Here is a 23,955-nt window from a genome sequence, read left to right on the forward strand (position 1 = left end):
TTCCAATCTATAAAGCTGAAGCTCTAGTTGGTTTACTTGCAACTGCAATTAACCAGAAAGCCGGATTTTGAATGGCATGCAATTTTCTTAGAAACTATGTCAGAAGCTAATACATAAACAATACAACCATAAACAACTGTGTATCAAACCACACACCTGACTGCAAAATAACTAAAAGGTGCATACTGCCCTCTACTGTATAAGAGAATGGCAGATAGTCTTATATCGCTCCTGTCCATGTCTGTCCCTGTAGCACTTCCCTTCTGGCTCTGTTCCTGTTGCCTCTCTGCTTAATATCAGATTAACTGGATGATCAGTCTGTGGACAGCAGTCACAGATTTCCTGTTTTAATAAATATACATTACACACATGGGTAAAATTGTCATTACCCTTTGTCAGTGACTGTAAAAACCCACAATAGACACAGAAATAACTTGAAACTGAGAAAAGTAATAGTAAATTAAAGTTTACTGAAAATTGACCAAATTCGACATTGCTTTTGAATTGTGGCTCGACAAGAACAATTAAACCATTTTTGTTTTGCAATATTTTAATGAAAGAGACCACAGTTCAGCACAGAGCTTTTAAATCAAGCCACGGCTTTATTTGCAAAAAATGATCATCATTTTTAGATTTGTATCAAATATTGTATATTCCTTTTTTTTGGATGCTACATTCTTATTAATTTAATGGTGGTCACTAAAGGAAGTTATGATTTTCTGTTTTAACATGTATTATTACTTTTAAATTGTTTATTGTAAGTCTGAAATTCTTGTTAAAAAAATAGAAAGGACATTGAATATTACAAAATTTAAAAACATACAATGCATATAAAAAAACAAAAAATATTTTTTGCATTATCATTTTAACATGTGAATAATATCTGATGCTTCCTTTTGAGAAAGGAAAGAGGCTCCTGTAAAATAAAAATGCTTTGTAGACAAATTATTGCATATAGAAACACTGAGCATGACTGCAGATTTTGCAGTAGAAATGTATTTTTTCCCCTCTTTTTTTAAGAGAAAGGCTTCACGATCTTCATTGAGATGTAATTCTGCGAAAAAAAGAAAATTCAGTGTTATTGAGTTCAATCTTTGCTGAGATGTTCCTTCTAACGTGAAAGCAAATAAACACTGAACCAGTTTTTGACTAAATGTGATCAATCAAAATTGACAAATAATGAAAGATAAATGTAGAAGTCTTACAGGGAGGGAATAGAACAAGACTCCAAGGAACAAGATAACCAGCAAAAGGAGAATCAGTCCAATGAAAACCCACTTGAATCTGCGCCATATAATGAACTTCATGGTCTTGCAAGGATTTGTGAACCAGAAAAATGAAGTATCAGGGCGGCTGTGGCATAGACATAATCAGTAATGTTAGCGTTCAGAAAGATCCCCAAAATTAAACCAGATCTTTGCTTAAGAAGAGATCCATTCTTACTTGGGTGGGTCCAGTTTTGGATTCATGTTTGGCTCATCTCTGCCTTTTCCAGCAGGTCTCTCCTCCATTTCTTTTTCTTCCACAATTTCCAGCGTCATCTCCACTTTGCCCTAATTAAAAAGAAAGAGAAAAAAAACCCACTACTTTCAAAAGTCTCCACATGAAAATAATTTCAACATAAATAAATCTTGCTCTGGACACTATCAAACATACACCAAGCTCTTGTTTCCCATCTTTCTCGACTGCACACGGCCACCAGCCCCTCACGGACTTTTGGGAGAAAAGCGAAGGCGAGACATTTCTCCTCTTTCCTGACAGCATCTTCAGGCTGCACTTTTCTGGAGTCTTGGCAGGGGGCATCAAGTTGAGCAGGTCAAGTTCCACTGAGCCTGTAGAGGAAATATGATCATAGGATGTTTTGCGCACATGACGCCCGATGCAATGTATGAAAAGACCACATATGTCTTGTTTAGGTTATTTTAGATTATCAGAAAGTAAATGTTTTGTAGTCACCATCACAAAAGCCTAATCTTATATGCATAGAAAGGTTGTGGGCAGAGCTGAAAAGATTTACCCAGTCTACAAACCTGATTCAGCTACACCAGTTCTGTCAAGGGGAATGGGTCAAAATTCCAGCAAACTATTGTGACAAGCTTGTGGAAGAATATCAGAAACATTTGACCCAAGTCTTACAGTTCAAAAGCTATTTTACCAAATACTACGGAATTTTATGTAAACCTCTCGCTTTGAAGAAATGTACAAAAAAATCTAGCTGTTTATGAAAGCATTCAGCAAACAGAAATCATTTTATTAATCCTATTTGACCTAAAACAGGAATGACTTAAATGACTGCTTTGATGTCAGACGGTGAGAAAATAATCACTACGTCTGTCTTGTATATATTGTGAATAAATGTGGTTTTGACCTTAAGAGATGATCTATAATTGTAACATATTTTGAGTAAATAACCAAAATATTTTACCCAAGTAATCATCAAGTGAAAACTTGTCATTGTCCCATATTTGGATGAAGATTTTAGGAGGAAACCTGTGCTCAGTTTTGTCCAGATTCCAAAAGTGTTCCTAGAAATGGTCAAATATTATTACATTTAAACACATAAAACACTGAATGACTTCTTCCTGGCCTATAAATTCACTTACTTTTCTTGAGGCAACACACAGCTGTTCTGCAGGTAAATAGTCAAACCCAAAGATAAACCTCCAGTTAAAATTTCCATCGCCATCCAGAGATCTGTAATGGACGTCTGTCTTCTGCTTGTCCTCTTCCATTCCTGGCATCCATCTGAGAAATAATCAAATACCCAAACATGATGTCTTGAGCAAAAATATCTCCTAGTCCAAAATACAGAGAACTGATTTTAGTTCGAGACGACATCGGTAATTTACCCTTTAACGTAAATATCGCTCATGTTTTCTCCAGTGACGCTTGTTTCATCCAGAGTGACCTCCGTCGTGTTCCAGACGATGACTCGAAGGAAGTATCTGTTTAAATACGTCGTCGCAGTGTTCCCAGTATTATACTTATTATGTTAAAATGTTAATCTGTACCAAAGTTGTGAAGCTTTTCTTACTTTTTGGCTTTCCGAGGAGTAATAACGCATGGAGGACCAGGCAGGCCCTGACTCTTGGGGAAAATATCTACCCACATTTGAATCTTTCCCTGCATTTGTGAAAAAGAAAACTCAGTCCAACCTTTCAAAATACGTGTTGTTGTTGATCTCACAGTGCCCTGAAAAAGTGCTCATATCACTTGAGCTGTTTCACGTGTTATGCTACAGTCACAAAAGTTATTTTAATTTCCCTTTTACTAGCTTAAATATTCCAAGTGGCAACATTTTTTTTAAACCACTGTTATGTCAAGTGAAAATTTATTAAATTTAACAAACACAGTCAGACTTGTACTTTTTTTTTTTTTTTACCTGAGGCAGATTGGGTTGGTGTGAACTGTGCAGGGTTCTGGTCTCCACGTGTTCAGGAACAAAACCCTGGTCTCTAAGGACATGCAGGGCCAGTCTCTCTCTAGCTGGTCCCAAATGTTGGTGGATCACAGAGTTTCCCTCTGGGAAAAGGATCACACACACACACACACACACACACACACACACACACACACACACACACACGCACGCACACGCGCACACACACACACACACACACACCCCCACACGCACACACACACACACACACGCGCACACACGCACACACACACAAACGCACACACACGCACACACACACACACACACACAATTCAAAATAACACATTCATTCAAAACTTTATTAACAGGCCCACTATTACACAAATAAAATAGGTATATTTCTTATTAAAATATAAAAATATAATATGGTTGATGATAGAAAAAATTAAAATGAAGAAAAAGGAGTTTTTCCTGATGAACTGTCACACTTAGTTACTAAGCAGGGATTGGTGAGTTTCACTCAAAACAGCACTTTATTAATTCTTACAAGAACGAGAACAGCAAGCAGATATGTTCAGTGTCCATTCAGTCTGATCTGATCTACTGTACGTGAAGTTTTCACAAACTCCAAGATAAAGTTGAAATTTGTTTTCCTAATAAAACTGCTTTAAATATCCAAACATGTGAATCCGGCATCCGACTCTGGGTCATTTAAGGTAGGGTCTCAGTGCGTCATTGTGTGCAAGATGCACTCCTGCGTATAACGGTGTTAAAGTTTTATTTTTCACACAAGAAATTTAATGGGAAACATCGCAGATTCTATTCCAAAGCAAAAATCCCTCTGCAGGGAAGTGAGGGACAAGGGAATTTTAGACTGCTAATAAAATGAGACAATGAAAAATACTGTGCTATGCCAACCCAGGATGACAAAACTTTACAGTTTCTCTTTGTTTACTAACAAAAGCAGCATTTTTATGTCACACCACAAGTTTTGTGTCGTATTAAGTTCAGCTGATTAGACCTGCAGCTCTATAATGCAAATCTTGTTGATGTGGAAAAAAGTGCTACTTGCTGACTCATGTGTTTAGGGGTATTGTCTTGCTGAAATGTCATTTCTGTTGTATTTCCTCTTTGACACGACCTCCTCAGGTGTGTTAATGGATTCGAGCTCAGTCGATTCAACTGACACTGAACATGAAAGGCTGGCAAAGCAAGAAGCCTGAAGGCAGAAAACAGCTGGGGAGAAATAAAGAAATCTCAAATAAAAATTGTACCATAATCTTGCAGTTTGTATTGTTTTCCAGCGAAAGAGAGAGAGCTTCCATTTCCGTCTATGTGTGGAGGAAGAAGGGCTTTTTCTTTAGCCACATTTTGGAGGATCTGGGAAGGTCTCAATTGATCTCTCCATTGATTTATTCCAGACCTATGATCAAATGTCAAATGCATAAAAAAAAAGATCAATCAAGCCACAGCATCAAAACAACAAGGAGCTCCAACAATCAACCTTTAAAAAACAATTTCCGGTAAGTAAAGATATGATGCCACTTATCTGTAGAAGAAAGTTTCCACTTACACACAGTATGTCTCTGGCAGCCCACAGCAAGACCTGAAACAAGACAGGAATCTGTTCTCCAAGTCGATGACCGTCTCGCCAACTTTTTCATCTCTGCTCAGTAAGTCGAAGTCAAACACAGCGATCTTCAGATCCGTTTCCAGAGGGAGGAAGCAGGACAGCTCAAACATCCTGTTTAGACATCAACAGAAGTGGAAAGACGATGCAGTCATACAGACTAAAAATTTTCTGGCTTTAAAACAACTTGAGAATAAGAAACTTCACCTTCCAAACTCTGGATTGAGGGTGTTTGGTTTGTAGTTATCCCTGTCATCAATTGTTTTTCTCCCAAGCGTAATCTTAATGTACGGGTCACACTGAAATAAACGCAAAGAAACGCAAAATAATAAACTCAAGACAGAAAGAATCTCATATTCAAAGTGAATTAGTAGAAGAAGGTCAAAAATGAAGTTGTTATTTTATGATCTTAACCATTTTCATTTCATCATTCCATAAGAAGCTCACCAGGCCATTTGTATCCTTAGGTTGCAGGTCAATGCCGCGCACCACATATATTCTGACCAGGCACTCCTGTGGTCCGAGCTCAGGACGCTCTCTGAACTGGAGAGGTGGAGCGCGCTCCCCTTGGCCAGGCAGAGGGTAAATCCTGAAGGAACCCTAAAGGTCACCAAAGTAAAACCAGGCAAATGCGTATCACTGGAACACACTTACAATCTCTGCACTTCTTATTCTGTGTCCAGAATAAATTCAGCAACATAAGACAAAAAAAAAAAAGAAAAAAAAAGAAGAAAAAAAGACACCACCACGATTTGGTCACTGTAAAGATTTCTACTGCAAGAGAAAATGTTAATTAAAAATAGTTATTGGCAACGATATATAACATCCTCTTTTAATTGTAAGATTTAACCAAAGTTAACATAAAACACATTCAGTCGCCTCGTTGCTAAATACGGTGCAATACGAATAAATTTGCCTTACCTTATCTTTGGTTCAGTAATTAAACATTGCAAGCCACAAGAAACAATTAAAATCATCTCCTTGTTACAGTGACAGTTTGCTACCTTAAACTCTCCCACCACAGAGGGGTCTTGCTCCTCGTCTTCGGTCTTTCCACGATAAAGCTTGAAAGTGCTGCAGAAATCAGTCAGACCCTGGAACTCTGGGGCCTCTTCTAATTCAGTGTCATAAACCTGTGAACCCAACATCAACAGGCTGTAGTTTTAATATTCAGTAAGCATGCACATTGGATACATAATTTTTTTTTAAAAAAAAGCAAGTCATCTGTCTCAGTTCCACATTTCTTGAATCTTGATATCTCTATTTCTGAAAAATATATATTGTCTCCTGGCAGGACAATAAAAGGCTATTTCTATCTTCCGTTCTGTAACAACAGAAAGAGTTCCTTCATGGTTGTAGCCATCAATCTACATAAATTTAGTAAAGACCCCCCCAAAAATCAAAGCCTTATTTTTTTTTTGTCTGGATTATGTTAAACATTTCACCTGTAGCTTGTCATATCCCAGTTTTAGGTAAGGTCCACATTTTTCATGCTGTCCAATAGAGGCGTAGAACTTGCTCCACCAGTCCACTGCCTCGTCCTCCTAGTCACAAATGAGGATGGATTTACACTGTATAGCTTTGCACAGACTCTCATATAACATCTGTGAATGGATACAGCTTACCTTTGCTTCTTTAATCTGCCAAGCAAAAAGCCAATAGAGAATGTTATTAGTACAAACTATTGAAAATTTCTGGTGCAAAAGCCTGTTGGTGAACACAAACCCAAGAATATTCCTTATCTGGAGGCCTGGGTCCAAGACGTCTTAGGATCATGAAGAGTTTCAATGTATTTTGGTACCGCAGCAGCCATAAGTTGGAGGAACCCTTTGTAATATTAGTTATGCTGAGCTATTTCACTTGCTCTTGTTTTCTTTTTGTTTTGCATGAAGGTACATATTGTGCCAAAAAACCTGTTTCGAATCTGAAGCGGTATCACAGCAACAGCTATATGTGGTAACCTTTGCTTTACCTGAGTTTTTGAAACGTTTCCTTCCTCAATGTCTATGGCAACATCTCCTTGGGCAGCAGTTATCATGGCCACTACACAGTCAAATAGAAAAATATATATATATTCTGAATTGTTAGGAGCACAGGATGTGAAAATGTGTCAGATGTAACAGATGTGTAAGCAGACCTCTGGCTGACATGCAGACATCACTGTTAGGACGGTATGGATCACAGCGGAACTGCTCCAGACAGTCAATGGTGCACTGGCCCACCACTGGTTTTCTGCCGAATGGTCTGTGGTCGACTACTTTCAGTACAATCGGAGGGGCGTACATCTCTTCCTTAGGCAGGAGCTACGAACACAGCGAGAGAGGGCACATTATTCAACAAACAAAGTTCTAATCTGCAACGGTTATTCCATGTCAGATGTGTCAGCATCAGAATTCATATAGTGAATAAGAGATTAGGCCTGCTTCGGCTCAAGTGGCCTCTTCTTGATTTCCCTCAAGTTTCGCTCTTCACTGCTTCAACTCAAATCAGTTTCTTAACCATTACAACTTAGATTATTTCTCTTGGTTGTTCAGTATTTTATTTTAGCCATAAAATGCTAAAATATCATGCAATTTGATTTCACTGCACTTTATTATCACAGCAACTTATGGTGTGTAGTGGTTGGGATCCCTATTTGGGCCAGTTTGTGAAATATGACTTTAAGTTAGGAGCCCTGATCAAACCTAAGTAACTGATTCTACTCCTACTGATGTATCAACAATTTGTGGCATTGTGTGGAAAAAAATCATCTCATCTTAAATGTGAATCAAACAAAAGAGATGATTGTAGATTTCAGGAGAAACTAGAATATGTCAAACACTATTTCAATCATGACGAAAGAAGAGGAGAGGATTTGTAATCTTTCATAGTAGTATATTTATTCAGCCTTTGTGAAGTTTTTCTTTGAAAACATCGGCTGCTTTTTTCTGCTTTTCTGTGACCAACCATTTTTGTTTATTATACCATTTGAATCTGACCTATGATGTCATGATTTAAACAGATTAGTCTGAGCATCTTCCTGCTAACAGAGAGATTCCATGTTCTACTGTTGTCACATGTTTGCTCAGTAGATAAAAGTAGACAGAGAGTTGATACCACTTTGAGGAGCAGCACAGATCCAGGGAAGTTTGGGTGCTTTTTGAAGTTTTTGATAACAGCCGTTTGGACCATCTCCCCGCCACACTCCACTGTCAGACTTGGGGACGACACAGCGGCCAGCTGAAAGCTCTTCATGTTCCTTAAGCCCCAAGTCAGAACCTAGGATGAGTGAGAGGAACGGATCGCAGTTGAGGAGGAGAAAAAGAAGAAAGCTTCAGGAGAAAATTTAGAAGTGCTCACCGAGGAATCAAAAATACAGTACCTCAATCGCAGTTAACTGAACGACTGGCCTGATTCCCTGAGGAACCATGTAGAGGTTCTCCCCCCGTCGAGGAGGCACCAGAGGAAGATCCTTGTCGTCGCCCTGTTAAACAGCCAGCATGTTAAATCATTTTTGCAAATTTAAAGGTAATCAGCTACATTTTAGTACATTCTATACCTTCTCCTTTAGTATAAGCTCAGCAGCAACAAGCACCTCTCCAGCACTGCAACCTTTCTTAGTGACTGGAAGCCATTGCAGTTTCAAACTGTCAGACAAACTGGGGCTTTTACTTGGGAGTTTTACCACAGGAAGGCACAGGCAGCGGCCCATCGGCTCATCCTTTCCCTGGTAATTAAACCACATTGGCACACAAGTCTTAGTGAATCTTAATAAATCTACCACTGGGGCTTTCTAAAATTCCCAAACTAAAACTGTAAAAGCACCACTTGATCGCTGTCATAAAGCTCAAAGACCACATCCGGAGGGTTGCGCTCAATAGCCTGTGGATCTCCGAAGATCTCGATGTCCTCAAAGATGAGAGTCTGGTCCCACGTGGGGTTCAGTGTGGTTCTTGTGACTTCTGTCGTCTTGCTGACATGCAGAAATGACACGTGGGCGTAGGGATCTGGAGTGGATCAAGGCAGAATTGTCTTAAGTCACATCCTTAATCACTTCAAAGTGTAGTTACGTTGTCAGCTTTACCAGAAAAACTGTCCTTATCCATTGCACAGAGATTTCTCCCTTGGTAGACGTAAACCCTGAGGTGGTAAAGATAGAAACCTGGGGGGAGAAAACACAGCATCCTTCATCCTTACTGGCAACAATGGTTAAAACAGCTTTAAAATAACATAATCTGTAATTGCTGAAGCATAACTCTTAATTTATGCTTCAGCAATAAATACAACTTTAAATTTGAAGATATTTTCCAGCAAAAAAAAAACAAAACATCATAAAATAATTGTTTTTCTTTTAGGAAAATCTTTCACCAGACCCAAATCTTGTGGAAATACTAAACAGAAAAGCAAAGCATACAGCAGAAAAACAGAAGCCAGGATCTAGAGAACTTTCCAACTTAAATGCTACAGAACATTTAGGTGTTGTTTTATTGAAAAATCCAACAGCAAGTATGCCAACAAGAGAAACACTATTGATTTTATTTATTTTTTATTCCAAACATGATAATTTTTCTGCACCCAATAAATTTACTCAAATAATACGTTTTTCTAAATTTTTCAGTGCCAATTTGGGCTTCAGCAATGAAAGAGAATTTCTTAAAGGCATTTTACACATTAGTGCCAGTAAGCGTGGAACTGTGTTATCTTTAATTACGAACAGTCAACAAACTGATCAAAGGGATTTTAATCAACATCAACGTCCAAGAGTGAATTCCATCTGCCTCAGTTACTCACGGGTAAAATGGCAGGAAACGGTGGGTGTGTTGGCACCAAATGGCTTGGCTGCATCCGTTTTACTGGCCTTTTCATCAACATCAACCCCCTGTTAAGAAAACATATGTTGAGGTACTGAAAGGAAAACTCAAGAACAGTTTTTAGCAAATTATGAAGCACAGAGTCAAGAGTAACATCACGCTTCCTGAGTTATATGCCAGCTTTTTCCTGGAACTGGGGAATAATGGGAGGATGTGACACACAGATAGCCTCAGATTATGCCAGTTGCCATGAAAGCAGGTTTAATCGTCACGTTTTGAAAACTCACTTGGAGCGTTTCAGCAAAACTCACCAGTGCTCCCTCGAGTCTGAAGATGGCAGAGGCTCCAATGCGGTCCGAAGGGACCATCTTTCTCCTCCAGCGCCGGCGCCGGAACGTGTCGGAAGAGCGCTCCTTTCTGTGAAACTTCCAGCCAATCAGAGAGGAGTATTCCCAGCCTTCCCCCGGTTCTCTTTTCTGTAACAATGAAAATACAAGATTGTACTTGTCACATATTTTATGAGCACTCCTTTTTCTTTTCTACATTTTTCTCACCTCAGTTGCAGTAACTTTGTCAGAAATCTTCCTTCTATTTCGTTTTAGTCTCCTCCTGCGGTGATTGTGGTACATCTTCTCTGCTGCAACCCAGGATTTGGGTTTATCATCAGGTGGGATTACCACTCCATATTCCCAACCTAGGAGAAAAGGATGTAGCTACTGTAAATATATTATTTCAAAGAAGTGATTAGTTTCAGGAGATTCTTGCATTCATGTTACCCTTCTCATCAACAGCTCGGTCGCTGTCGAAGCTCCAGACATCTTCCCAGTTCCAACCAGGTGGACATTCAAACTCTTCAGGACTCTGAGCTTTTTCTCCATTCTGCAAAACAAACATAAACACTATCATTCAATTTATAAGCGCATGCTCACAATTCGGTAACAGCAACAGCATGCGAACACTTGCTAACTCTGCTTTAACTTCCAACTCATTTGCATTATCAGACTTCTATATGAACAGTTGAGCGCAAATTGTTCCTACTCCTGGCAGATTTAGATATTAAATTATTATGATTTTAGCAACAAAACCGTGCACTGTACCACGTCCGTGTAAGGCTCCGCAGCAGGATTCCACTCTCCACCTGGGAAACGTGTTTCGTTCTGAAAAACTTCATCTATGAACTCTGTATGCCCTGCGTCAGCTTCTGTCAAGAGACTGCAGAAAACACCAGCACACCACACCGCAAAGGTTAATGGGAGGCTCACACACACACACACACACACGCACACACACGCACACACACACACACACACACACGCACACACACGCACACACACGCACACACACACGCACACAGAACAATGATAAAGTTATCCGACCAGCCCAGGATGTTATGCGTGAGCGAGAGAGAGAGCCTGAGAGAGAATGTAAACACTTCAGAGGACCAAAAGGCAGTTCCCTAAATCACAACACTTGCTAGTGTTTAAATTTCTATTGGTATCCTGTGATTATAGTGATAATATTTTGTGGCTAGCTCTACTAAACTTATAAAAGATTAATTCCTGGGAAAATTCACTGCCAACTCCAGCAGAAATAAATTAAATAAACATACAAATAAAAAATCTTCCTATTTTGGACTCTACTGCATTTGGAGTAATCTAAAAGTCCAAGTTTTTTGACAAGTAAAAGAGGGCAAAGATCGGGAGCAGCAGGAAAAAAGGAAAACAGCTCCCTGTAAAAGTGCGAGGCACGTAAACTTATCTCAATTAGACTGAAGGTTTAAACCTTTGTAAGAAAATACCTTGGAGCCTTGTTTGGAGACTTTGAGCAAACAGCTGTTTCTACTCATCCAGATTTAAATCTCTCAGTTAAAAGAAAGGAAAAGATTAAATCAAAATGTGTTGCACTTTGAGTCTGTATTGCTATCGCATCTTGCAGAAGTAACTTGGTTTCAAAAAACTACACACAAAATTCTTGACTGTACTAAAGTGCAAGAGAATAACAGGACGCGCCAAGTGTGCAACCAAGACTCATGGTACTGGTCAAGACTGCGTGTTTCACGTGATAAAGTCAGGCTCTTAAACTTACCATCGCTCCGGATCAACAAACCAGTCTCCCTCCCACTCCCATCCTCGCGGAGGCAGAAAGCGCTCCTGTTTGAGCTTCACTTTGCCGGTCACATCTGAGAACTTGTGGCGACCCACCAGGCCGGTGGTTCCCCACTTCCCAAACACCTGAGCCTGGTTCTCATACTGCAGAGAATAAGAGAGGAGAGGTGCGTTTGGCAGAGTTTCGAGAAATATGCGAATGCAAGTTAAATGACAGAGTAGTGTCAGAGTTGTACCATTTCAGCATACACGCTGAAGTTTCCCTCTGAGAAACTGTTGAATTTCTTCTCGTAAGCAGAGAGGCCTAACCACATGCTGATGCGCAACTGAACAGGGATCTTCACTCCTTTGTTTTTGTCCATGGGGTACTGACAAAGCAAAAATGTGATGAAATATGCAAGAATGGATATAAATATTTTCAAATTTTTCCACATTATAACCACAAACTTGTATATGTATGTATACTGGGGGGATTTTACTTCACAGACCACCACAAAGTAGTAAATTATTATAAAGAGGAAGGAAAATGGTATACGATTTTCCAAGTTTTTCTCAAATGAAAATTTGAAAAGTGTGGGGTGCCTTTGCACCTTCACATTGGACTTATCACAGCCTTTTTTCAAAAATCACTATTTCTTCTTCTCCATAAAGATCGTCTCTGTGGAGCAGATTTTCCTACCTAAACTCCGCTAGAACAATCACTATCATTAATGTCGTCCCATTCTGGCCTGCAAGTTAAAGATGGATGACAGTGTTCAGATTGGTTTGCAGTTCTCCGATACACCTGTGTTATATTTGGGTTCAAAACCTCGAATATTGTTTCATATCCTGAACTCTGCTATAAACGTCTTCTCAACCTTGTCACTGACCTGTCTGTGGCGTGTCATGGGATTCATTATACTATCATATTCTGACCTCTGCAAGCAAATGGTTGCACTATTTTTTTAAAAGGTGTGCAATACTTATCAGATTATATTTGCAAAAATACATTTTGAAACTGCTAAATGTTGGTCTATCAAGTACCACACAAATTACCTTGATGTTTGTGCTTATAACATGGCAAACAGTGTTTAAGGGTCATAAATACTTTTACAAGGCAGTAAGTCTGCAAAGCAGGCTTTCAATGACACATTTTCTAGGAATGTTGGCTGTTGTTTTTTTTTTTACCTGCATAAACACGGTTTGAGTTTTTCCACAGTGTTTGCCACAAGCTTGCTCGCTATAGTTAGAGTACAGGATCTGGTGGACTGGGACTCGGGCGTATGCCACTCGCTTCTCCCCTCTCAGCATCCATATGATCACATCCGGCATGCTGTTCTGAGCCTGACGTATGAAAGTATTGTTTATAAGTTTTAATCACATCCTTTTAACATTACATATTATGTTATCCAAGGGGATACAGATGAAGTGAGGACCTCATCTGCAAGCAGTTTGATTCTCTCCAGCCACTCTTCAATGTCCCCAACGACTGACTTGACATCCAGGGTCTCTTCTGTCATCTGACAGGCCGCCGCTCTGATACTGACTAAAGCAGCCTCGCGCAGACTTTTTATTTGGAGATCGAGGGCTGTGATGTTGTGCTGACCTTCCAGTGTTGGAAGCTGAAGGCTTTTAGGAGGAAAACAGTGTTTATTCAAAACATCCTAATGTTTAATTAAATGATACATCCTCTGAAAATAAATAAATAAACAAATAATGGGTCATGTTTTACTTGTTGATGTTCTCAATCAAATGGTTGAGCAGTCTGAGCAGAACTTCTGTCAGCTGTGCCTCAGATATTTTGGCCTGGATTTCTTTCCTCAGAGACGTTAGATGGGACTCCTGAATTAAATAACAAAATATATAAAAACTGTAATCAATACGGAGTATATGGCATGCGTAGACCTTACATCTAAAACTTGTCTCACCAGTTGATCAACAATAAAGAGGAGAACGTTGACAGCGTCCAGGCGGTGGCTGATGTCTTCCCAGTATGACGTGAGAATCACCACCGGCTTTGTGTCCGCCCAGGGCAGGTAATAGTAGTGGTTACCTGTGGAGATCCCAGTAAATGTACCGAGTCATTTTAAACACATGTTCTATGTTGTGGAAACTGTGCACTCCTACTGAAACACTCAGAGTCATCAGTTTTGGTTCACGGTTAGTAAGTGTCATACCGTCAAACACAGCGAAGCTGTACTGGGTGGTGGACGCCAGTGGCTTGCAGGTGGAATCCAGTTTGTTGCCATAGTTACCCATGCTGACCTCAAACTGGATTGGCTCACCCGGCTCTTGGAGCATGCAAGCACTGTGGAAAACGGCGCAGAGGGAGTACTTCCTCCTGCGCTGGTATTTCTGTAATTAAAAAGCATGATGGAGTGTTAGAAGAAAAAAAAGAAGGAAGAAGCTTCTGACTTCTTTCACTACGGTATTCATGAATATTAAGTCAAGAGAATTGACTTGCATGATGTTTACCTGTGCCACTAGGATGTCATCACTGCAGATATCATCCACATTCTTATCAACTTTTCCATCCACCTGAGTGGAAAGTTCAACAAGGACCCTCCCCCTATAGGCGACCCCTTCTCCCTGGGACACATCACAGACCGAAAACCTCATTCATGTTTTGTCACGTTTTAAAACATAATTGCGTCATTTTAGATCAAATAGTTTTTATTACATTCCCAAAATTCAGCTCCTCATAAGGGTCGGGCAGGCCGGTGAACTCTCTGGGGCTTCCATACAGGTTGACATAGCAAGGTCCAAAAGCAGGGAGAAACCCGCCCTCTGATGCTGAAGGGCTCACTGTAAAGCACCACATGTTTAAAACCACCTCAACAGTTTTAAGAGTCAGATTTATTTCCTGTTCCTCTAGTATTCTCCCTTCACCTCTCTGCCTTCTTTCTCTCTCCCTCTCCTCTGTCTGGCTCCTGCTTCCTCCACTCACAATCAATTAGCTCGTCAGCCCCGGTCTTTTATTCCTACATTCAACCTCCCAGTATTTAAGCACTTCATTGTCAGTCATTACTCGTCGGTTCGTCTCGTCACTTCTCGCTGGTTTCCCTGTAATCTTTTCGGGTCTCCATTTGGCTATGTTTGGATTTTTTGATTCCCTGGACTTTTTTTCTAAGTTTGTTTCTTTGTTTGTTCATTAGATATACAAGAAAACTATTTCGTCTCTCGCCTGCTGCAATTGGGTCCGGATTTAACACATCATGACACGAGACTGATCTAACCAAAATAAGAAAGTAACACATAGTAATAATGAAAGGAGCATGACCGAGAAAGGCCTGAACGAAAGTGACACAAAAACATAACGGATCTAAATAAAAGAGGAACTAAGAAGCACAGAAATAATCATAATATTGTATTTAGTTACATTGTTCAATTTAAAATATATGAAGAGTTAATCTCATACATACATTCAGAGGCTGTGTTTGAAGTTTCAGTCCTGGCATCTGTTTAAAATAAAACAAAGATGTTGAAGGTGTTTTGTACATCAATGTGTAAAATCAAGTGAAAAAAACAAAAACAAACAAAAAAACATAATTACCTTCAATTTCCCCACCGGAGCAAGAGATTTTGCTCAAATTCAAAAATGTTGTTCCAATGGCGTCATCCTTGCTTAGACGATCACTTGCAAATGTAGATAGCAATATTAAATACTGATATTTGCATTTAATCCAAGGATTTGTCTGTAGAATAATGTCAACACTTACCAGTCGTACAAGGTGAGTTTGATGCGTTCACACATGGATGGAAACTACAAAAGCAGAGGTTTTTTACCACTATACAGTTCAGGAGATGATGAGCTGCAACATTCATCTTTCTTACTTTGACTTGAAGACTGATGACTTGGTTCCACTCTGGATTTGCATTTTTTTCGATTGTTTTGGTGCGGAACTGAAACATTGTTAAGAGTTAAGAAACGATAGTCATACACAGACTTATTTTATTAAATCAAAGATAAAATACCTTCTTTCCAGCAAAGCTGACTTCCAAATATGGATCAACCAAGTTCTTCTTGTCTCCATCCCCTCCAAACACTTGCTTCACTGTCTGAACAAAGGCGTCGTCCACTGTAATGCAAAAGCTTTTGAAATGAGGTTTCCAGAGGGGATCTGACTGAATAAATTGATGAATTTCTGTGTCCCTTACTCTGTGGCATATCCTCCGCACGAAACACTTTAAGGCTCAGAGTGGCCCATCGCATCGTGACGCCAGCTGGAACCAAAAGATTACTCTCTATATCATCCTGCTCCTCGTTTAACTCTCTTCTCTCACTCTGGAACCAAAAGAAAAGGATATAATAAAAGGTGTTTACATCATCATTTTAAAAGTTGCTGTAAGATGTGTGAAAATTTTGCCTGTACCGGCGGGTCATCTCCAGCGCCGACAATAATAATGCTAACTTTCAGGTATCCTCTGGCCCCTGTGCTGGATTCCTCCAGATCACTCAGGAGCAGCCATTTTCTCATTATAGAATGACCTGGAAATGGAGAGGAGAATTTGTTTACATCGGTGCACGAACGTAAAAGAAAAAGAAATTCAAATTTTCGCAAAATGCATTTCTTTGGTAAAACTGACCAGGTTCATTATAGATGTAGCCAACATCCAGCTGAGTAGAAGAGGAAAAAGAGGAATATTAAACTACTGTCAGATATTAGAATTTTAACTACTCTAAAAAAATACTTTAATACTTAAAATTTCAGCTTTGGTATGGATTTGCATATGTTTATATTGGTGTATGAGTGGTTACAGTATACCTTGAACTCTCCCATGAGAGAATCTGCTCTGAGGGAGAAAGAGTCATAAACCTGCGAAGAAAAACAAAGCATTAATGCTCAACTGAGCTGATAAAAATACCCCATCTACCACTGAGACAGTGAGTTTAAAACATGTCAACTTTTTTCTTAATATATTTTTCTTTCTAGTGGGCCTGTTGACATGAAATTCACACTATAGGTCAGAGAAACTGGAAAAAGTGGATAACTGAATGATAATTCTGTAGGAAATCTAGGTCCAAGAACTGACGTAATGCCAGGAAAGCCAATAGAAACAATGAGTATTGATAAACAACCTCTTTTATCTCTCGGTGTATTTAATGAATGTTCTCATATGTACTGTTGGAACCGCAATACTAAAATAAACATAACATAATTAAACAATTAACTAGACAGAAGCAAGTGTTCGTCACAATATTCCTGAAGTTGTCTGCTTCAGCATAAGACTCCACTGCTGAAGGAGAAGCCTGGTGAAGCCCAGTGTAAAATTTATCGTAGAACATTTGGACAAGCAAATGAAATACAGGCTCGCTTGTGACCTGGTCTTATATCAGCATATGTGCCATGTTCAGAGCAGGAATGGTTTGCAAAGCGCCGCAAAAATGCAGTATCAACAAAAAGTTCGGAGGTGGGAACATTGTTGGGCAGGTGAAGGATAAATGAAGAAATTCATCAAGACCTTCATAGTAAGAGTCTGGAGATGAACTAAAGGTAGATTTTTCACCAAGGCAATAACCACAAACACACAGGCAAGAAAACTCTCAAAACAAAAGTAAACCTTCTAGACTGGCCATGTGTGTAGATTACAAATCCACAGGCTCATTAGAAATATACTTACTAAGAATAGCTGCTTCATGAATAGAAACATAATACTTACTCGAAGGCTGATGCTCTCATCAAAAAGCTCTGAAGGCAGCATGTTAACATTGTAGAAAAACATCTAAAACGGAGAAAAAATGAAAAACATTTATCTTGGGTAAATATGTGGGTGTTTTAGGGTTTCACGATGAGACCAAGATTCTCACGATGGCAAAAGCTGAGAAAACTAGAAAAATAGCTGTTCCTTGCGAAACAGCCGTGAGAATGCATATTTGCAGAATGATTGATGGAGAAATCCAAGAAACATGAGAACAAAGAATAAGAAGTAGAAAAAAAGCAGAAGAAAGCTACAGTCATATATTGTAGAAATCTTTTGCTAAGTAATAAAATGAAAGCAAAGGTATATCAGAATTCAGCAGAAGAAGCAGACGTTTGTGTGCAACCTGAATTATTTGAAAAAGTCAAAAAGTGAAAGCTTAAGAAAGAGCATAATTAGCACAAGAGGAAATTAATACAAAACCAGAAATATTTGAAGAAGTGAAACATAGCAAAACAAAAAGCACAAAGGAGCAAAAGAAGCAGAACATTTTGATATGTGAATTGCTCAAATTGATTAACGTTTGCAGAAGACCTTAGCAGACAATAAAACCAGTAGAAGCAGAAGGCATACAGAAAGGTAGACAAGCAGAATGCAAACACAGAAACAGAGCACAAGAGAAAAATACATTGAAAGAATAGGAGAAGGTGTGGCATGGCTGTACTCCAGTAGAGTTTGACAGTAAACAGAAAGAGCTGTAGCAATGATTGTAATAGTTCCTTAAAGTATTCATACATGGCTACATTTTAATGCATACATTATTTCTCTATAGTGAAAAATGTATGAACAGCATCATTTTGTTTGTCAAAAAGCATTAAAAGTTCAAAAACGGCAGTTACTAGAGTGCACACTAGCAACCGACATCAGTTAGTGAATTCCACCATGTATTTCAATGGGGCAAAAATTTTGCACAAAAGGGCAATTATTTCAAAAAGTACAATAGTGAATTTTAGCAAAAGACATAGCAGCAATCTCCTGAAGAAGCTGAACGTTTTGATATATGAATTAGCACAATTAGAAGTAGCTAACAACCGAAAAATGTGAGGAGGATCTTAATAAGTGAGAATACAGTAATGCATTCTCACTGATGAAAAGTCTTGTAGAATGACTTGATTGCAAAGGATAAAATAGTGGAGTTAACCATTAAAGAAGATCACGAGGCCATTTTAAGAAATGCCTAGCATTTTACAGAAGCTTGAGGATATTTGAGGAGCAAATAAAGAATAACAGAGCAGCAAAGACTATCAGTAACTTGCCTCATCGAAGAACGGGTTGTTTCCTCTCCTGATTCTGGTCCTGTGGGTCTGTCCGCAAACATTCACTTTCACCACTGGCTTTACGTTGTTGCCTGGCAGCTGACGACCCTCGATAACACGAACGCGAATCTGAATTTTAAAATAGAGAAGAAAAGACAGATGTAGAATGGATTAACTTGTTTTTCATATATATAATTATGCATTGTGGGGCAGCTGTTTGTCAGTTTCTTATTCACTGAAGCTGACAAACACAACTACTCCAAACACAAAGGACCAAATGTGTGAAAACATGTAAGACCAACAGATGAATTTTCAGTTTTACAGAATTACAGAAATTTAGTGATCTACTTTCTGGTATGAGTTTAAGTCTACATTTAATCTGATTGTACACACGCTTGTGCATCACAGAAACATTCCTGAATCTGAAGTCTAATTGGTGTTTGTTGTTATGCAGGAAAAGTAATCAAAACCAAACAAAACCTGGAAGTCTTGAGGCTTATTGGCCAAAACCTTGTGCCTCTTTCTATTCAAACGGTGCAATTTATGAGTTGGTTTTCCAGGTTGGTTTGGTGAAGGAGGCATTCCTGAACTTCCAACCTGACCTGCTCCATCCATAATATCCTCTGTGTCACCATCCTCCTCATTATCTCCTGAACAACACAAGAGAAAAAGACTTGAAACAAGCAATGCAACTATGCTTAGTCTTCTTCTCAACAATTAAATAGTTGGTAGATTAAATAGAAACGCATAATTATAGTCTGAAATATTGTTTCGAATATTTCCCTACCATGAAATGTTTAGTGCTGTATAAATAAATTAAATTAAATTAAATAATTTTATACATTCCCCACTATGTGGCTGTTCCACTATAATAAAAGTTTAAGAAAATCATTAAGGCTGTGTTTAATTAAGTTGGGTCTGCTTTGTTATATCACAGAAATTACAAGCCGTTTTGAATAAACACACTTCATTAGAAATATATATTACAACTTCAGAGGCAAAAGTATAAGTTGAGGAGAGACCTAGACAGAAAGACATAACCATTTAATGTCATAATAAAAGTCTGACCATTTTAATAGAAAAGAACTGTTGTGTTTTTTACCTGCTTCCATGTAGGAGACGTTGACATTAGTGTGATCATTTAGGTCTGGACTAGCCGGTGGCTCATACCCAATGCCCAAATTAATGGTTGTCTGGAGAATAATAAATAAATACCATTATATATCTTTCAAGTAGTATGATCCAGTCCAGTGTCTACTATATGAATATAATACAACATAGAATAAATTGATACAAGCAAAACTGAAGTTGCAGTGAAGGTCGAACATACTAAGGTTTTAAGTGTACATGGGATAATTTATGAGCGAATTTATTTACCCCCACATTTTGCTGCTTCTCATTGATCAAAGGGACGTTTTTAGATGGCTGGGACTTCACTTGACCACTGGCCAAATCTCTCAGTGAGATTTTTGCAGAGCCAATGAACCTGGAAAGCAATAACATTAATTTATGTTCAGCAAAAAATCACAAGTCATACAAGTAATACTGAGTGTTGATAAAAAAAAAAAAAACAATGCTGTGAATTTGCGTCACACACAGAACTTCAAGGATGCTATGCTTCAACAAATAATAACACATGCAACATAAACTGGAACCAGAATAAATGTTTATAATTGTTTTTTGCTGGTTACCATGAATGACTGATACTCTTAACTTCCCAGTTTCACTGCTTCCTGAATATAGCATGGAAACTTAGTCCCTTTGTGTAAAAAACAGAAGCTCTACAGCCATGATTAATGATCACAATATATTGCAACAGCCTGGAAATTCTCCAAATTCATGCCAAGTTTTTCAATTCAACTAAATTCAAACCAACAATGCAATTGTGAAAGGATGCCATTGCAATGGAAGAAAGGATCCTCCCTGATTAGTCAACAGTTGCCAATGCAATTTAAAGGATATATTTTGAGGAAGTGCAAGTGAAACGTTTTTTTTTTTTTATGTACCACTGGCTTGTGCTGGATGCTTTGTGGTCACTTTAATGACAGATAACAGCACAGAATAGTCTGAATTACAAGCAACAAAAGACACATGCAATTTAGTTGTTTCCTTTTGTCATTCTTAACAGAAGATTGAATATATTTAGCTCTTGTCGATGTTAAAAGTTTCTTACTTGTACATTTCCAACTACCAGTGGACAATTTTGTCATTACGCTGCATTGTATTCGTCAAGAAAATCCAGTGCCTCCGATGACCTTCAGACATCATCTAATTGATAAATAGAGTCCACCTTTTTGTCTTTTACTCTCATCATAAAACAAGTTTAAAACAGGCTTGATTTATAAAACAATATCCTAAGCTGCCATTGTATTAAGACAAATTGTTCAGCCTAATGATAACTGATAGAGAATTAATCTGAAGATCAGTCAAGAAGTCTATTGTAACTTTGGGGGAGCTGCAGAGATCCACAGGGAATCTGTTGACAGGACAACTATTGGTTCTGCCATCCACCAGAATGTAGCAGTAAGAGTAGCACCTATTGCTGAAAGAAAACCTTTAGAAGTCCTGTTTGCAGTTTTCCAAAAACCATGTTGGGGACACGGCAAAACTTGTGGAGGAAGTTGCCCTGATGAGATCAGGCCAAATTTTATCATTTTGGTCTGCATTTAAAACATTATGTGTGGTAGAAAACCAACCCTTCACATTGCATGCAACTGTTTGAACTGTCTAATGAATACGTGTAGGTTAGTACTGATAGCGTGACAAACTGTGAAAAAGGTTCAATGGATATTAATATTTTTGCAAAGCCCTTTAAGTGCCATTACTGCCTGAACTGCAGTCATCACACTTCTGCCAAAGACACGCCACCACAAGCCCTGATGATTATGAAGCATCATTCATCATAAGGGAGACAGAAGCTCCGCCCTATCCCACCATCACCTCCCCCTGTCTTGGCTTGCAAATCAGTTTACATTGTTACTGTCGGTCACTGGAATGACTTAATGGAAATGTTATTACTTGGTCTGCCTCCTTGCCTACATTTCATTGAGACTAATGCACTGAAACTGGTGAAAGAATGTCACTAACAGAGCAGTAGCTATTTAACCAAAACAATAAAGTCACAGTCTTTTGAGTTGCTATGGACCTAAAGTTTCGAAAATAAAAGATCTCAATCTCTGCTTAAGGCAACATTTTCATTGTTCTTAGAAGAGTAGAAGAAAGCACTTCTTTTTGACAAGTCTTAACATGGTTGCAGTGAGCTTGAGGCACGCAGCTAAGAGAAGTTTCAACATGCTGTTCAGAATTTAGAGAAATATTAAACTGTCTTCAACAAAGCTTTAAATGGTAATCGCGATCTTATTGCTGGAAACACAAATATTTCAAGAGGGATGTTTCTTTTCCTTTGCCTCACTCAGAACTATTTCTATTTTTCCTCCCCTTCCCTTTTCCCCTTTTTTTTTCTCCCATCAGACAAATGTTCTCCTGCCCCGCAAAGATATGCAAATGACCAACTTTAACCAAAACACATTACACTGTAAACTATTACAATCCCAATACAGCATACAAATGTGACAGTGTATCATAAATACATACTTGTGTTTCCCAATTGTCTCATAGTCCTTTACAATCACATCAAGGTAGGAGGATGCATCCAGAGGAGAGTCTTTCAGGTCAAACTCAAGGACCTGTAATTCAAAATGAAGAGCATTTAAAACAGTGCATAACTTGTAAAAGTTCAAAAATAAAGTTAACAACCCTGTAATTCTTCACTTACTTCATTCCAAACTGGGTTCAAGTCATTGTTAATTGCTTTTGTTTTCTTCTTTTCACCTGAAAGCATAAAAAGGGGAATGATTTATATTTTTGGGCTTTAGCAGCTTCAGGGTTTTTATTCTCGTTACTTTCTTATGTTTTTATTTTGAAAGGTATTCAGCTAAACTTGTTACAAACTTGTTAAACTCGCACTAAATCACATGCATGTGCAAATTAAAACATATGAATAAGTTCAATAACAAGCACTGAACCAAACATAGACATTAGGTTATATTATGACCTTATTAGGATGTATCGTCCTCGTTTTCTGAATCACCGCCCAAATATTTGACTTAAACCCTCTGGAAAAGATTCCTTCACTAACGACTATGACATTTTTGCAACCAAAAAGGACTACAAAGAAGGTGACTGATTAAAATATAAATTAAAATATGTGAATGACTCGACTGGCTGACACAGAAAAATTGTTAAATTAATATGAGATTTCTCACCTCTAAAAAGAACAGTAGCAATTGGATCTGGGTTTCCTATTTTCTTTTTAGGAATCCCGCTCGCAGACTCGACAATGACCCGCAGCATAGTGACCAATATCCAAGTTTACTCGGCGACTCGACACATATTCGGTCAGGAGAGTTGTACTCCTCAGAGAGAACTGAGATGCAAGGAGGAGAGAACTGCAGAAGAGGACGAGGACAACCTCATTCATGAGTCATAGCGGCCAAACAAAAAATAAAAAAAACACCAACTCTGAGGTGGCTTTAAATGAGGAACAAAAATGGGTGTGCACACAACAGCAGGTTCAGAATTTCCTCGTCGCTTTTAATCCCCCCAGCGTAGTTATGATAGGTTATTTCAATTTTGTTTTAATGCTGCGCAACACTGCTCCCTAGCGGACCTATTGGTACTGCCGCTGTAACTCAGAATTAGGTGACCATCGGATATTGTGACACTAGAGGGTGCTGTTGCTTCTGTTCAGCACAGGTAATTACACTCTGATGGCTGGCATATATATATATATATATATATATATTGCATTGTATACATATATTGTATGTATTTTTAATGGCATCTGCAAGATGCCATCTGCAAGAACCAGGTGCCAATAACTCTCTGGGTTCCTTAAATACATTTACATCAAAATGGCATTACAAAGTGACTTTGATTAAATTGCTTTACAAATAGGATCTGAAATGTCTAATTGAATTTGAGCATATCAGTACGACTTGATTGTGTTGGATAAATTTGATTACATATTTCTAAGAGTAGACATAGGCTGTCTTGTTAAGTGCTTTAAGATAATATTTGCTGGCGAGAGGGATAATGAAGATGCTCGCCTGGCTGC

General features: G+C 38.6%; 1 protein-coding gene across 2 annotated transcripts; it reads right to left on the reverse strand.

Annotated features, from left to right (window-relative positions):
- Positions 1 to 331: 331 nt before the first annotated feature.
- Positions 332 to 23,414, reverse strand: myofl (myoferlin like). Of its 2 annotated transcripts, XM_008429546.3 has the most exons (54): positions 23,105 to 23,414; positions 22,615 to 22,670; positions 22,434 to 22,525; positions 20,217 to 20,325; positions 19,942 to 20,032; positions 19,320 to 19,489; positions 18,840 to 18,968; positions 17,545 to 17,607; positions 16,650 to 16,700; positions 16,471 to 16,501; positions 16,257 to 16,372; positions 16,042 to 16,168; positions 15,859 to 15,962; positions 15,718 to 15,786; positions 15,603 to 15,646; positions 15,437 to 15,519; positions 15,306 to 15,341; positions 14,564 to 14,688; positions 14,359 to 14,472; positions 14,061 to 14,238; positions 13,812 to 13,936; positions 13,616 to 13,725; positions 13,320 to 13,512; positions 13,072 to 13,227; positions 12,141 to 12,272; positions 11,885 to 12,048; positions 10,897 to 11,011; positions 10,576 to 10,678; positions 10,354 to 10,493; positions 10,111 to 10,275; positions 9,780 to 9,867; positions 9,073 to 9,150; positions 8,814 to 8,995; positions 8,548 to 8,715; positions 8,371 to 8,472; positions 8,106 to 8,267; positions 7,147 to 7,312; positions 6,982 to 7,052; positions 6,635 to 6,649; positions 6,455 to 6,553; positions 6,014 to 6,142; positions 5,457 to 5,609; positions 5,217 to 5,308; positions 4,953 to 5,123; positions 4,654 to 4,802; positions 3,383 to 3,522; positions 3,035 to 3,123; positions 2,850 to 2,945; positions 2,604 to 2,745; positions 2,426 to 2,525; positions 1,657 to 1,832; positions 1,444 to 1,553; positions 1,206 to 1,353; positions 332 to 1,054 (listed from the first exon to the last, which is right to left on the reverse strand). In XM_008429546.3, the coding sequence occupies exons 1-54, from the start codon at positions 23,190 to 23,192 to the stop codon at positions 1,016 to 1,018; spliced, it is 6,144 nt and encodes a 2,047-aa protein (XP_008427768.1). In that variant the 5' UTR covers positions 23,193 to 23,414; the 3' UTR covers positions 332 to 1,015. The 2 variants fall into 2 exon arrangements, with proteins under 2 accessions (XP_008427768.1, XP_081472542.1); XM_081616416.1 differs by lacking the exon at positions 6,635 to 6,649.
- Between the last annotated feature and the right edge of the window lie 541 nt (positions 23,415 to 23,955).

The sequence above is a fragment of the Poecilia reticulata genome, chromosome 15 (genome assembly GCF_904066995.2).
Source record: "Poecilia reticulata chromosome 15, P_reticulata-male-v2, whole genome shotgun sequence".
Classification (NCBI taxonomy): Eukaryota; Metazoa; Chordata; class Actinopteri; order Cyprinodontiformes; family Poeciliidae; genus Poecilia; species Poecilia reticulata.